This window comes from Calonectris borealis, chromosome 1, assembly GCF_964195595.1.
Source record: "Calonectris borealis chromosome 1, bCalBor7.hap1.2, whole genome shotgun sequence".
NCBI lineage: Eukaryota > Metazoa > Chordata > Aves > Procellariiformes > Procellariidae > Calonectris > Calonectris borealis.
Window position 1 is genome coordinate 8514271 of NC_134312.1, and position 14882 is coordinate 8529152.

Sequence of the window (14882 nt, forward strand, 5' to 3'; positions counted from 1 at the left end):
AAGCATGAAAGAAGCCACCGACACGCCCCAGCACACGCATGAAATTGCTTCGTTCGCCTTTCTCCATTTTAATCTCTGTTTTCTCAGCGGTTGGGTCTTCCGTGGCCAAACAACCTCGAGCCCGCCCAGGCCCCGCGCTCCGCCTGACGAACTCCCCTCAGCGGCCGTTTGCCGCCAAACCGCCCGCGCCGCGCGCACGGACTCTGCCCCGTTGCCATGCTTGATGACGCCCCTCTCTCCATTTTTCTCATTGGCTGCTCCGCCCATGACGGCATTTCCAAGTGCGCCTCTCCGTGATTGGTTTGCGGGAGAGCGCGGCGCGGGGTTTGATTGGCGGCCGGGGAAAAGAGGGGAGCGGGATTGGTTGGGGGGGCGCGGTGCATTGTGGGGCGGCGGCGGGCGCGCGTGTAGCGGGAGGGGCTGATGGCGGCCATCGGTGTTCACCTGGGTGCTACCTGTGCCTGCGCCGCCGTCTACAAGGTGAGGGGCGGGGGGGCCGGGGCGGTCCGGAGGCGGCGCGGCCGCTCGGGAGTCCTTGCCGGGAGGAGGGGGCGGGCCGGCCGCCCACATCTCTGCTCCCTCAGGGCGCTGCGGGGTCACGGGGCGCGGGGTGTCCTGAGGGCGGCTCACGGGTGGTGCCTCTGTCCGCAGGATGGCCGCGCCGACGTGGTCGCCAACGACGCCGGGGACAGGGTCACGCCTGCGGTCGTCGCTTTCTCGGAAAGCGAGGAGGTGAGGCTTCCCTTCCCTGGTGGTGCTTTGGGGAGGAGGGGAGCTCTGCCTGCTGCTCACTTCTTTTTTTTCTTTATTTTTCATTCAGGTTGTTGGCTTAGCTGCAAAGCAAAGTAGAATAAGAAATATTTCAAACACCGTAGTGAAAGTAAAGCAGATCCTTGGGCGAAGGTAAGAGAACAGTGTACAAGGGAAGGCGAGAAGTTCAGTTCTCCCCGATAAAGCTGGTCAGCGAAACGTAGTCTCAGCACCAATGTTGAAGGCATTTTAATCTAGTGTGATAGTAGTCAGGTTAACCTGGCATTGACAGGAGGGTATGTCAGATCTTAAAAATTCATTATATTATGAATTTCTTATTCTATATTTCATTCCAGCAGTAAAGAGATGCATAGTATTTTATATCTGAATTTGTCTGTGAAATCGAATTGTGAAATTTATTAACAAGTTTGTTTATTAACAAGCATATATGCTTTTGAGATACACTTAAGTTTCTTAACTAAAACGTCTTGTTGTTACCTGGATGTTTTCCTGCGGCTAAAATCCACCGTGGTTTTAGTTGCATGAAACTCTGTATTGTCTTCTATTACAGTCGTGAAACACATTGATGTAATGCCTGTTGTGATTCTTCGGTCAGTGGAGCTGTGATGATTTGTGCCGGCAGTTACAGTGGTACTAGAACTAAACTTGCTGGTTTAGGTCTAACATCAGAGATGTGACAAAACTTTTCAGTGATAACCTCGCTGTGTGTTACAGCCCTTTCCTTGAAAGGAGTTGACAAGATCATGTCTGTTCTGATGTATTTCTCAGCACTTCTCAGATGCCTAACTTTACATAGTTAGTAGAGGATTAAGGATAATCAGCTGATTGCTGTCACGTTATTTCAGTCAATGCAACAAAAGTGCCACTAAAATCTTTTATAATGATTACTGGGGATAGCAGGTTAAAACAATGTGTTGGGTTTGTTTTCCCTTTTCACTAACTGGTAGGTTTTTTTTCTATCATTAGTTTGGGGAAAAGGGATTGAAAGATACCAGCAGTCAGAATTGTTGGTTTTTCTTCTCCTGATAAATGTATCCGTAGAATGGAAACAGAAATTTTGGTTGAAGTATGTTGTAGACCTTATATTGTAGGGAACATCAGCAAGATGAATTTGTGCAATTACCATTGAGCATACCATTTATTTTGTTACTTTGAATTTGTCTGGACAGCTCTGGTGATCCACAGGCAGAGAAATACATTGCAGAAAGCAAATGTTCAGTGAGTATGATCTAGTTTTGTTTTTCTCAGAATAACTTGTATCATTTTATACACTATATATATATACATTGTACACATATATACAAATTGTTTGTGCCACACCATGTTTGTGTTCTATACTGATCAACTCTCATTATATGAGGTCCATTTGCTGCTGTGTAGAATGTTTCTCTTTTTATAAAGTAGAGGACTTCACCGTGTTCTGAGGTCTGCCATCGTAATATAGTCCAACAGAAAAATTATATATATCTCTTGGCCATTCTCAAAAGGGATGATTTTTAATATATTTGGATAATAGCGTTGTGATGTTTCTTAGCACTGGTGGAAGATGCTCAGGTTACAGCATCTTGTGATAAAAATGCTTAACCACTTGATTTAATCTCAGTATTTAATTTGAATAATACTGTGCTTGTTACTAGAAAACTTTCTGCAAAACAAGAGCAAAATTATCCTGGAAAATACATTCCTAAAGAAGAAACGAGTTTTTTTCTGGTTTTTGACTGTTCTCATTGACAGGCTTATGTAGATAGCTGTTATTTTTTCTTATGGAATGTAAGCAGGCAAGTACTTTTGTTCTAAACGTTGCTTTTGTACTAGGGAAAACTTCTTAATAGAAAAGGAAAGTCTGGAGTCTTTAAGTCCATATGAATGTCACTGTCATGTCTGTTGGATAATAGAAGGTTTTCTGTGATCTTTGATAAGCATCTTGGAAGCATTTATTCTCTTGTAACTAACTCAGAAAGTATTTACACAGTCCAATGGTTTTTACTTTGAACAGAAACTAAATTAAACTTTACTTTTTCTTAATGACCAAATTACATATCTAACAAAGGTATGTTGGTTTTGCTTACAGATAATTGAGAAGAATGGAAAACTTCAATATGAAATAGATAATAAATTTATTAACCCAGAAGATGTGGCAAAACTAATCTTCAGTAAAATGAAAGGTATACATTATAACATATTTTAGTTTTTTAAGCTGTCCTCATATTTTTAAGGTGTGGTATATTGGTTTTTTTGCTTGTAATCAACATGTTCTCCCTATGTTTATAAACAGAAACTGCTCAGTCTGCATTGGGTTCAGATGTAAATGACGTTGTTATCACTGTACCATTTGATTTTGGAGAGAATCAGAAAAATGCCCTTGGGTAAGAGGATTAAGATTTTTCTGTTATTTAATATGCCTAAAGCAGACGGGCTGGCAGATCAGCAATGGGAATTCTCCTGCTGGACTTCAGCTTGCGACTGTCAGTCAAGACATTGGGATGCTATTTGAATTGGGAAAATGTGAAAGTAGGAGATAAAAATCCTGACTGTAGAAACCTTGCATGGAATTCACTGTTGTAACCAAAATGAAATTCTGAATCAACTGAAGTGAGAGGGAATTTTGATATCATCAAGGATAGAATGTCATTTCAGATGTGTTATTTCTAGCGGATCTTCAGTGTCCGCTTTGAAATGCAAATAGTTTCTCAGCCCTCTTCCATTTTCCCATTTCCCAACCCTTCATACAACAATACTCGCCAAACCAAATGGCATTACATGACTTCACTGAGGACTATTTATCAGAGAGCAGGCACGGAATACACACCAGTATTCTACTTGGAAGTTCTTCTTGGAAGTTAGCTGTAAAAGTTCTTCCATATGAAGACATAAATAGACTTAAAGCTGTGCATAACTAGCAACATCTATTTTTACTTTCTGGTATGTAGAAGCCCTTATGTTGAACTGTCATGAAATACTTAAAGCACACTAAGTTGCTCATAAGATATTAGTGAGCTGGGTATTTGCAGTATGTATAATGAAACATTCTATTGCTTTGGCATACAAGTTTCAAAATAACTTCAAAGTGGAGGAAATCACTTGTAGGGCAGTCCCAGGGTTACTGAAGTTTCAAGAAAACACGTAAAGAAAATGTTAGGAGTGAGGTGCGGTAACTTGATTTGGAAGTAAAAGCAATTTTCCTAGCATGGTATCTGTTGAAGTAATGTACCAAGAACTTTTAACACCACACCTGAAGATAAGTTAGCAAGTTTGATTGAGGGTGGGGTTTTTCGTCTTGTAGTTGAGTTGTAGTTTTGTAGTCTTGTAGTTTGCTGTTTTTTATGGGATATGTGGACTGATACATCAATGTTTTCTTGGACAATAAGCACACAGCAGATCCAGCTGCCTGAAGAACACAGTAGCAACTGAACTTCTTGATACCTTTCTTTTCGAGTCACTTTGCTTTGTTAATACCATGCTGTAACCAAGCTCTGAGTTGGTGACATATGTTGTTCAGATGAAACTTAATAGCGTGCGTGACTATAGTGAAATCATTAAAGTAAAATGAAATGCTGTTATGCCTTATCACAGGGAAGCAGCTGCAGCTGCTGGATTTAATGTTATGAGATTAATTCATGAGCCGTCTGCAGCTCTCCTGGCCTATGGAATTGGCCAAGATTCACCCACTGGGAAAAGGTAAAATCCTAATATTTTACTTCTTAAATTTAAGCTGCTGTACTTAAATCCTGAGAAATCTTAAATGAGGGAATGCTGTGTTGCCTTAGCAGTCAATACAAAATTAATGATTTGAGGCTTGTTCTTCTTTTTTCTCTCAATAAAGCCAATAACAATTTAGAAGTTGTAAATCCGTAGTGTTTTAAATCCCTTTGTTCTGGTTTTTATATTTTTAGAATTGTCTTTAAAGATTTGTCCCCAGATTCTGTCTTGCTCTTTAATGAGCTGATTGGCTTGAAGAAAAATGCATCCCTTCGTAAACAGATTTTGGCATAGCTGGTTTTTAATTGTGGGAGATGGAGTCATTTTACGTATGGTAGAAGAGCTAAGGCTGGTTCAGAAGGTGCAGTGGGTTTCCCTTATGAATATTCAAATAACTCACAAGATTTTCAAAATAGCAGAGACTGCTGTCAGTGCAAACAGGTGTCGTGTCTTTTTTCTTCTTGGTTGATATTTTTTACCCTTCTCATATAATTCTTGCGTATAATCTTGAATGTAATGTTCAGTTCTCAGTGGTGTTGTAGGAGAAACGTTGGCTACTCTCACTGTATAGACTAATTTTGTTCTTTAGGGAACATTGCCAAGTAGTCATTGGTACCAAGATGCATTAAATACAAACACCCCAAATCAAACGCTCTTGACAAAACTGATTAAAACCTGCAATACATTATACGGTGATCATCTTTTTAGAAAATGTGTCAAAGTAAATATAATTTTAGATAGCTTATTAATACTATCTTCTTTTTTTTTTCTTTTTTTTTTCTTTTTTTTTTTTTTTTTAAACCATGGCAGCAATGTGTTGGTTTATAAACTTGGTGGAACATCGCTTTCTATCACAGTCATAGAAGTGAACAGTGGAATATATCGTGTGCTTGCCACAAACACAGACGACAGCATTGGTGGAGTTTGCTTCACAGAAGCTCTAGCACAACACTTAGCTTCTGAATTTCAGAGGTAGGTTTTGAATTCCAAGCATGTTGCTGTTAGGACAGGAACTTCGTTATCTGATGCTTGCTTTCAAAAAAAAAAAATCATATTAGGTTGTCAGATCTAGCAGTCTGCGAGTGAAGTGGCTCAAATAAAGATATTAAAGGAACAGTCAGTTGTTGGGGGCCAAGGGGGAAGGCTGGGAAATACTTGGTTTTGGGTAGATGTTGCCTGAAGTCACCGTTGAACTCTAAGGGCTCAGCTATGAACTGTTCTGTGTTTTGAGTGATGTACGTGACTACACGCTGCTTACATCCTTTCAGTCACAAGGTTCTGGGGTGGCAGGGAATTCACCTGTGCGGGGTTTGTTTGGTTTTTTTTGTTGGCATGAAGGAGCGTGGCGGGCTTGGGTCATCAGCCTGAAGTCTGTATGGCATGTCACCCTGTGATGAGCAAAACCGAACAAATGCATTACCATCAGCTCTGGCGATCTTGAGGTGGTCAGTTGCGTACTGTCACAGGAGGAGACTTTTTGGATGAAACATACTTATTCTGTTGACATGTCTAATGTTCAGTGTTCTGTTTCTTCTTAATCTGTGGTTAAAGTTAGTTAACTTGCAGGCCTTTTCTTGCTGTTCCTTGCAGTCACTTACAGGATTTGTTCAGCTGAGAAACTGTTCAGAAGGACTTAAATCTCTATGATAAACACTAATGCCTGAGTTCAGGGTGCCTCTACACAGTGTTCCTCAGTTGAAATTGAAATAGACACTTCTATTGTTTACGAGCTTTCAATAGTGGCATTGTAGATAGTACTAAAATGTCTACAGGAAAAAAGTTCAGTAGCTTTAACCTATTTTTCCTTTCAGAAAGTTAGCGTTATCACTCAAGTGCCTGCCTTTCTAAACTGATATCTCTTCTTTGTTTTTTAAATGTAGGTCTTGTAAACATGATATTAGAGAAAATCCCAGAGCCATGATGAAGTTAATGAACAGCGCTGATATTGCAAAGCACTCATTATCAACCCTGGGAAGTGCAAACTGTTTTGTAGATTCATTGTATGATGGATTGGATTTTGATTGTAATGTGTCCAGGTAAAACAAATCTTGAAGCGATTGCTTTTATATAAAACTATGCTTGAAATATTTCTAGGTGGTATTTAGGATGTTCAATAAGCTTTGAGATTTTTTTTTTTTTTTGTGGCATTAATTTTAGAAATGGAAGTAAGACAGAAGACCAACTTGCTTGCTTTCAGCTTTGTTTCATATTGATGGTTCTGTTATGATGCGATCTGTAGTAGTTAGGGTAGTAACACTAACAATGTTGCCCTAATGGTTAGAAAATAAAGTGTGAAAAGGCACAAGGAGACCCCATCTTTGGAGTCTGGTTGTTGATGAAAGGGGAATAGATACTGTAATTACTCAAGGTGGGAGAGGGTTTCTCCCATTATTGTTTTTGTTGTTGGTTTTTCCTTAAAGAAAAGAAGACTTTTGGACTCTTTCATCTAAATGAGCTCCAGAATTATAGGAGTCATGGAAGTCTTGATGTTGCCTCTATTTAACAGCTGGAGTAGAAAGATATTTTCTGTCTTTTTGTTCATACTGCTGTGTCCTACTCTAAGTCTTTTCTCTCTTGGAATGATCTCTTATTGAGATCTTTAGCTAACTTTGATTGCTCTTCAGTCAGCAGCAGCTTTAGAAATGGACTTTTTAATTCCAGAACTGTGCATCCACTGCTGCAGCAGTTGGATCTGGTAAAATAAGGCACGGTATGTTTGCAAGTGTGAGAAGCAATGCTGTATAACTTGTTTGGCTCAATTTTGGATAAGGATGTTAGTCCTGTGGACCAGTGTTGCAGAATTTGACTTGCTGTATTTGTACAGAGGAAAACTTCTTCTTCAGGCTTGAAGGAGTCCGAAGCAAGCACAAGTTTGTTTTTCAATTTGCTTGAGTACCTACTCCCTGCGTGCAAATCGGGACACAGCTTGACTTGCCTCTGAAAATTCAAGAGGCACACTTCAGTCTTTGTGTCTCCATTTTAAAGATGATGAAGCAGTTCCAGGATTTTTGCTTCTTTTTTTCACATATGAGTCAAGACAACAATACTGTTTTTTCTCTAGAGTACACTGAAGAAGAGTGAATGTGCATTCCATGTAGGTGTTAATGATGGAATCAATAGCACAGATATTTTCACAACCAAACAAAAATAATTTCATTACGATTAATAATTGGGAAAGAAGATTTAAAAAAATAAAATCCCTTAGTAACGAGGTATAGCTAAAGAATCAAAGTATATTCTGAAAATGATTGTTCTTCCATTTCAGGTGTTTGTCTCTCATAGATGAGATGACACTTCTTGAATTTTTTTTTTCTTTTCCTTCTAGGGCCAGGTTTGAACTTATCTGTTCTTCACTTTTTAGTAAATGTGTAGAAGCAATTAAAAAGCTCTTGCAGCAAGTTGGATTTACAGCAGATGATATCAATAAGGTAATAATAGAAATCATTTGTCTGTAGTATGCTTTATACCACAAGAAGAATATTTATGGGGCCTATTTTCCTTGCAGGCTGAGATTGTTTCATGATGTGTTTAAGCATTTTTGGCTCGGATCCAACAAAGTATGTAGACTCAAGGTTTTTAGAACTCTTGTCTTTGCTTTGATTTCAGTTACTTGAAGTTAAGTGTAAGAATCAGAGTGTGTCAGAGCCAGAGTCACCGATGTGTTTTTACTGCTGCATATTGAGTAAATGCTAGAGGATTTGTCTCCATTTGGTGTGTTTGTGTGACTCTTGGTAGAGCTGAGGAGTCCCTTCTTTAAGTTTAGTGCATAGACTTTTTCTGCTTCACTGAGCTTTGGATAGAGTTTGCTGACACTTCTGAAGAAAGCCCGAGTTTCGACTTTTTTTGTCTTATGAGTTGAACAAATCACTTGGTGTCTACTTGATGCCTGTGTTCTTCCTTGTTAGCTTAAAAAACTTAGGAACATGTTAGATGCCAAACCATAGAGTGTTTTAATGCCAAAGATGGTGAATAAAGTAAGAAACATTACTAGTTTCATTCCAATGTCTTTTTTACTTTGATATCAGAGAGTAACTTTATCTCAACCCCTGTGCACCTGTGTGTGGCAAATAGTGCTGCATTTATTGCTGGTGGAACTGGCACATAACTTCTGCAGCAAAAGTTAGCTGGCACTTCTAATGATACTTGATGCTATTTCAGATTCTTCATTAGTGTTTGCTGTGTCACATCTGAGTTTCACTGGTGGGATAATGAAGTATCCTAGGCCATTGTTCAGGGAACGTCTTTTGTTTTTTGGTGGCAGTATTTTTTAAGTGGCCCAATGTACTGTCCTCTCAGGCCTTAAGGCATTTTTGGGGGATGGCAGGGGCACTTCAAATGTAAAAATAAATGAACCTAATTTACAACTCTTAAGTTATGTTTTACATGAAGAAAAGTCGTAATTATCTTTGTTTCCAGATGTGGTTGATCTCAACAAAGTTACTGTAGTAAGAGAAGGGTTTTAAGGGTTTTTTCTTGAGTAAGTGACAGCTGGTTGTCAATGACATCCCTCAGGATTTGATGCTGGGGCTAATACTATTTAATGTCCCTATTAATAACACGGATGATGGGGTAGCATGTGCTCTCAGCAAGTTTGCAGACAGTACCAAAATGAGGGGAGCAATCAATACCACTGTAGGTCAAGGCTGCTATTCAGAGGGGTTCAAAAAGGTGAGAGAAATTTATATAATACAATAGCATATTTCAGTTGGAAGGGACCTACAGTGATGATCTAGTCCAACGGAGAAGAACATCACGAAGATCAACAAAGGCAAATGTAAAGTCTGGGATGGAATAATCCTGTGCAGCAGGACAGGCTAGTGGTTGCTAGAAAGCAGCTTTGCAGGAAGAGACGTGGGGTTCTAATAGACAGTAAGTTTACTCGCAGTCAGCAGCGTGCCCCTGCAGCAAAGAAGGCCGATTGCATGCTGGGCTGTAATAGCAAGGGTGTAGCCGGGGGTGTAGGATAGCGTTTGTTTCCCTCCTTGGCACCTGGACAGAGTGCCCAGATACAATCTCATCATTTTTGGGCTTCACGGGGGATGAAAGGCACTGACCTACTGGAGCCACTCTGGGTTTGCTCACCTGTAAGAAGAGAAGGCTCAGGGGAGACTAGTGCTGCCTACAGTTACCTTATAGGAAGGCATACACGAGACAAAACCTGACTTACTCCTTCCTATAGGTGCATGATGGAAGGGTGAGCAGCACAAGTTACAACATGGGGAAATTTTAGATGCCAAGAAAAGAATTTGTAGTGTGAGGGTGATCAAACACTGAAACAAAGGCCCACAGAGTCTGTGGGATCTATCTCCATGGAGATAAGGTCCTGAGCAGCCTGTTAAAACTGGACCTGTTCTGGACAGGAGGTTGGACTAGGTGACCTCTGGAGGTTCCTTCCAACCTGACGTTATTTTGTGATGAATTCCTCAATTTTTGAAATGTTACTTCATCTAGCTGATGCTTACTGTAAGAAACGCTTATTCAGGATACCATTTCAAACTTGCAAGCTATTTCCTTGAATTTCAAATACAAAAGTAACAGAAGTCAAGCAAAGACGGCATCAATTTTTATTTCAACAACTACAGATGATAAAATATCCCAGAGCAATTTGCATTTCTGTATTGCAGGTTGTGACCTGTCTGTTTTATCTGTCAGAAGAAAGATTTGAAATCATTAAGACATGTTTTCCAGGTGGTTCTGTGTGGTGGGTCTGCTCGAATCCCAAAGCTACAGCAGCTGATCAAAGACATTTTCCCAACTGTGGAATTACTGAATTCAATTCCTCCAGATGAAGTTATTCCCATTGGTGCAGCCATAGAGGCAGGAATTCTGCTGGGGAAAGAGAATCCTTTGTTAGAAGAAGAAGCACTCTTTATTGAGTGTTCCGCCAAAGATATTCTTCTTAAGGTAGGGCTAAAATTATTTAACTTAGAAAATTTTACTGCAATGAATATACAGCACTACTTATGCATGATTGATGTTAGAGAAACAGTATTGTTTTATTACTAGTTCTACAGATTGGCTGAAGATCAGCAGTAAGTGGTAACAGGTTTATTGACAAAAAAATTGACAGGAAAAACTGCTTGATTTTAAGGGGCGATAGATTGTGTCTTTGCTATGTTGTAATAGCTGGACTTTTTCATTTATTTATAGGAATGTCTTTTTTTTTTTTTTTTTTTTAACTTGCTGTGATGGTAAATGTGGCAGAAAGAATGAATCTCAGATTTCTTTTCTCATGGAGCACTGTTGTAACACTTCCAGCTCACTAAAGTACTTGGAGAAAGGCATGAACTTTTTTTTTTCTTTTTCAAGGGAGTAGACGAGTCAGGGGCTGACAAATTCACAGTGCTATTTCCATCAGGGACACCATTACCAGCTCGAAGGCAGCACACTCTGCATGCTCCTGGAAACACTTCTTCTGTATGCCTTGAACTATATGAGTCATTGGGGAAAAGTGCCATGAATGAAGAAAATAAATTTGCACAGGTGAGCGTGTACACATTCATATGCACTTTTAATATCAACCACTTGGAAATCAAATGGATCTGAAAAAAAAAAAAATTAAAACCAAAACCAATCCCACCCCTACCAAAACTTCTTGTTACAAGATTAGAATTATGTGCATCTCTTTGGAAATGGTCTTTAAGCATTCTTCTGTAAATGTGTTACAAAGTGTTGAAGCACTTCTTAAAGAAATTGAAGTTTGCCTTTTGAATTTCTAAATGGCTGGCTGGGTTTGATATTTGGCACTACTGTAGTAACCTGACCTGGGATGAGAGATCATAACCAGTCATTCCAATAACACACAGATCCCCAACATTTTAGAAATAAAACTGCTGGAGGTAATGATGTAGCTAGTGTATGTACTGTTGATTACTTTTTGATCTTCCTAGATCAGACAAGATCTTGGTATTAAATACCACATTTGATTTTTCACAGTGGTAGGATGATGTGATTAAATCCTCACCTGATGTAAAGATATTACTTAGGAGTCAACCTACTGAGAGAACACAGCTTGTTTGAAACAGTGATGATGTGCTTACCTTGGCTTTGGTGCACTTAAAGCATCAGGGAGGGGGCAGATGTGGCCAAAATGGATGGAATACTTGAGAAAATTGTTATTCCACCTTGGTCCTGCTCAAAGATCTTTAAAGACATAGGGAAAGGATGTTACCTAATAGTTACAGAACTGATCCTAAGTAAAGGAACATGCTCAGCTCTTACTGTAGTCTGTGGGAGTTGTAGGTACTCCAGCGATCTTAGTGATAGACCCTGAAACAAAACCACTGTAACAGTGGTGCAAATAGCTAAAAATGCATAGATTTGCACTACAGGTGAATGAAGTCCACTAGGGCATGCTTTGGTGTTGAATTCTTAGTATGAGATGCTAAACAGAACGAATTGCACACCTTAGCTATTGTGTCACTTCCATTAAACTGCTGTGCAAGGATTTAGAGAACTTAAACATCTTTTTTTTTTTTAAATAGATTGTACTCCAGGATTTAGATAAAAAGGAGGATGGCCTACATGATATACTAACTGTACTCACTATGAAAAGGTACCCAAAGTATTTATTGTTCTGCTGTTTAACTTGCTATGTCATACATCTGACAAGCAGTCTTTTCTCCTGTTACACAATATTTAATTTTGTGTTGAGAAATTTCAGCATTTTATTTCTGACGGGGCTGTGTCCTAGCAGGGGTAAATTCGGTAGGAATGTGGTTTTTATGCAGTACCTTCTGTGTTTTCGTTGTTTGATTCCTAAAGAAATAAAACTTAGCGCAGTTGTATAGATGATTTTTAGCAACTTTTGAGCTGTTGATCAGTTTAAGCGTGCTTGAGAGCAGTCGGGATCTCAAATTTCCTGTAGAAGGGGTCAGGGAATTCTGCTGAATGCCCACACTCTTAGGAAAAACTCAAGTAGAATCTGTCTTTATTAGTTGCTAAGGAATCCATGAAGGACTTCTCACATGCAGCATTTGTGATGAAAACCTGTGGCTCTATCCTTTCAGAGACAGGCTTGTTAAGCATGAGAAACAATGCCACAGGAAATCAGGCTTTGTAAATACATTTTACAGAATTGCCTGTTTATTATGGTGAAAATATGAAGTATCTTATGGCGGGGTGGGGAATGGGATGACATGATATTGAAGAAATTTCTCTTTCTTAGGTCTTAATAGGAGTGCTTGGGCTCATTTAAAATAGTCTATAAAGATGTCGGAAGGTGGAATTCTAAGTAGTCAAAGTATGTTTGTCTTCTGAGGACTGTCCTGAAGTTCATGTTGCTTTTCTAAATAATATGAAAGTTGTCTAGATGTTGCTGAAAAACGAAATCCCTACTTGCTATTTGGGTTCACAATACTTCATTTTCTTATGTTAACTATCGGGTGTATTAATGCTCTATTAATAGACTTCACCTAAAATACCTTGTTAGTCATACAGAGATTTGCACTTAGAATTGATAAGAAAAACACCTTAGGGGTTATATATGCAACTGTGTAGTGCAGAAAATCTGCATTATTTTAAAGGGTAATCTTTAGATGAAAAAGAGTAGGGAAAGTTCACTAGAACACATCTATTTCTATCTAAATATTACGTGTGACTGTTATATGTCTAGATGAAGTAGAATTCAATACTGTGTCTTATTCTTGGATTTTGAAAATTAAGGTTTTCCTCCTTGAAGGAGATCCTTGGTATTTAAAGACGACTACTACTTTTTAAAAGTCAAGTTCTCGTGCTTTGAGAAGATGTGCTTATCTGTTGGTTGCTGTTACTCAGAATTCTCAAGATAAATATTTTGAATAATATTACTGCGTATTCTGTTTACAAACCTGTACTAAATAAACTTAGTTACAATATTTAATCATGTTCCTGAATCTCTTCCACCATATGTAGGGAAGATACATGCTTTAACAGAGAGCAAGAAGTACGTATCTAAATACTCAATGAACTAAAGTTAATTGCATAAATCAATTTCATCTATGTTGAAGCATGGTCTTGCCTGGATATTTTGATGCTAATCTTTCTTCATTCTGTCTGCATGAAGACTATTGTTTATCCTCTCTGGAACATGCATTAACATACCAAGTGTTGTGTTGAGATAGTCATAAACATACCTTTCTCTTTTATCTAGGGACGGGTCCTTGCATGTTACCTGCACAGATCAAGATACCGGGAAGTGTGAAATCATCACTGTTGAAGTGGCGTCATAGTCTCTTTTGAAAGGCAACATTTTTCTAAGTTGATTTTTGTCTCTTGTTGGCTTTTCTGCCAAAGGGGTGACTCTCTCTGAGATGTCTTTAATGATTCTTAGAGGACTGTAATAAACTGAAATAAAACATCAATTTGCCACCAAGTCTGTTTGGAGTGGAAAGTGTGGTGAAAACATTAATCAAGACATGCAGACAGCAGAGCATTGAATTACCAGCACCTGATTTAAAAAATGGAAAGGGCGAATCCTCATGCCTGTGGTTCAGCAACAAGAATATTACATAGTCTAAAGATTTTTCCTTGGACTAATCAGGTCGTGGACCCATTCAGCCGGTGTATCTGTGGCTTTGACGGCACAGCATTGAACCAGCAAGAGCTAGACTGGTGAAAATCCACTTTCTAGTAACTGTACCAAATTGTACTGAAACCCTGTGGTCCTGATGTTGCCTGAAAGCGTGGAGGTGATGCCCATTTGCGCTGGCCTCTTGAACGGGATTTTTTTTTTTCTGGTGTTACTGTAAGATGGTTTTGTGGTGTTACCTGAAAAATGTGTGTTAAGGGTTATATGTGCTTATTTATGTGTTAATAAAATACGTTTTTTATGCAGATCCTGGCATCCTCTGTTCTGTGTGGCACTGTTCTAATCTGTATGTCATCATATATTTGTTAGTATATAAGCTGGCAGCGTTTTTTATTTTAGGTAGGGCAGTAAAAAGAAGACAGAGCAGGCAAGTGTAGTTACAGGATTTAATGTGCAGCTGAGGGGCGACAGTTCAGCCCTGAAGGCCAGATGTTATCTTGTAAAACATTCAAAGTAACACAATAGCCTCAAAACCGGAGACGGAAAGTAGAGCAAGGGATGCTGTCTGGATTTGAAGAGACCTGTGTCAAATTACCTGTTTTTCTACAGGCTTCCCACATTGTCTTGTTTGCAGAACATGTATTTCTCTATTCTTCCTACCTCACAAAAGCAATGGATACTGCGCAGCATAGATATAAATATCACTGCATTCCAAGCAAGTCACCGTGTTGTGCGGTGGCTTACCAGCCTAGACGTGGGGTTTGAACTCGTGAGGCTTCCTTCAGCGGACGAGGTGCTGCGGGGCTTCTGCCCCCCCATCCCTGGGTCTTTGGTCTCTGGAAAATAAGGAAATAGTTGACCCGTTCCTGCGTGAAAACTTCTAAAAGGGGCCTTGGAAAACCCA

At 39.3% G+C, this 14882-nt stretch overlaps 1 protein-coding gene across 4 annotated transcripts; it reads left to right on the forward strand.

The window, feature by feature from the left end:
• The first annotated feature begins 356 nt into the window (after nt 1-356).
• Nucleotides 357-14283, forward strand: HSPA14 (heat shock protein family A (Hsp70) member 14). Of its 4 annotated transcripts, none has more exons than XR_012672725.1 (14): nt 357-480; nt 652-732; nt 821-903; nt 1941-1989; nt 2843-2936; nt 3047-3137; nt 4345-4449; nt 5281-5442; nt 6351-6506; nt 7796-7898; nt 10159-10374; nt 10829-10953; nt 11955-12025; nt 13601-13734. XR_012672725.1 is itself a non-coding variant. In XM_075144026.1 (14 exons), the coding sequence occupies exons 1-14, from the start codon at nt 424-426 to the stop codon at nt 13677-13679; spliced, it is 1521 nt and encodes a 506-aa protein (XP_075000127.1). In that variant the 5' UTR covers nt 357-423; the 3' UTR covers nt 13680-14283. The 4 variants fall into 4 exon arrangements, 3 of the variants coding, with proteins under 3 accessions (XP_075000127.1, XP_075000136.1, XP_075000150.1); XM_075144026.1 differs by having other exon boundaries at nt 10780-10953; nt 13601-14283; XM_075144035.1 differs by lacking the exon at nt 11955-12025 and having other exon boundaries at nt 10780-10953; nt 13601-14283.
• The last annotated feature ends 599 nt before the right edge of the window (nt 14284-14882 follow it).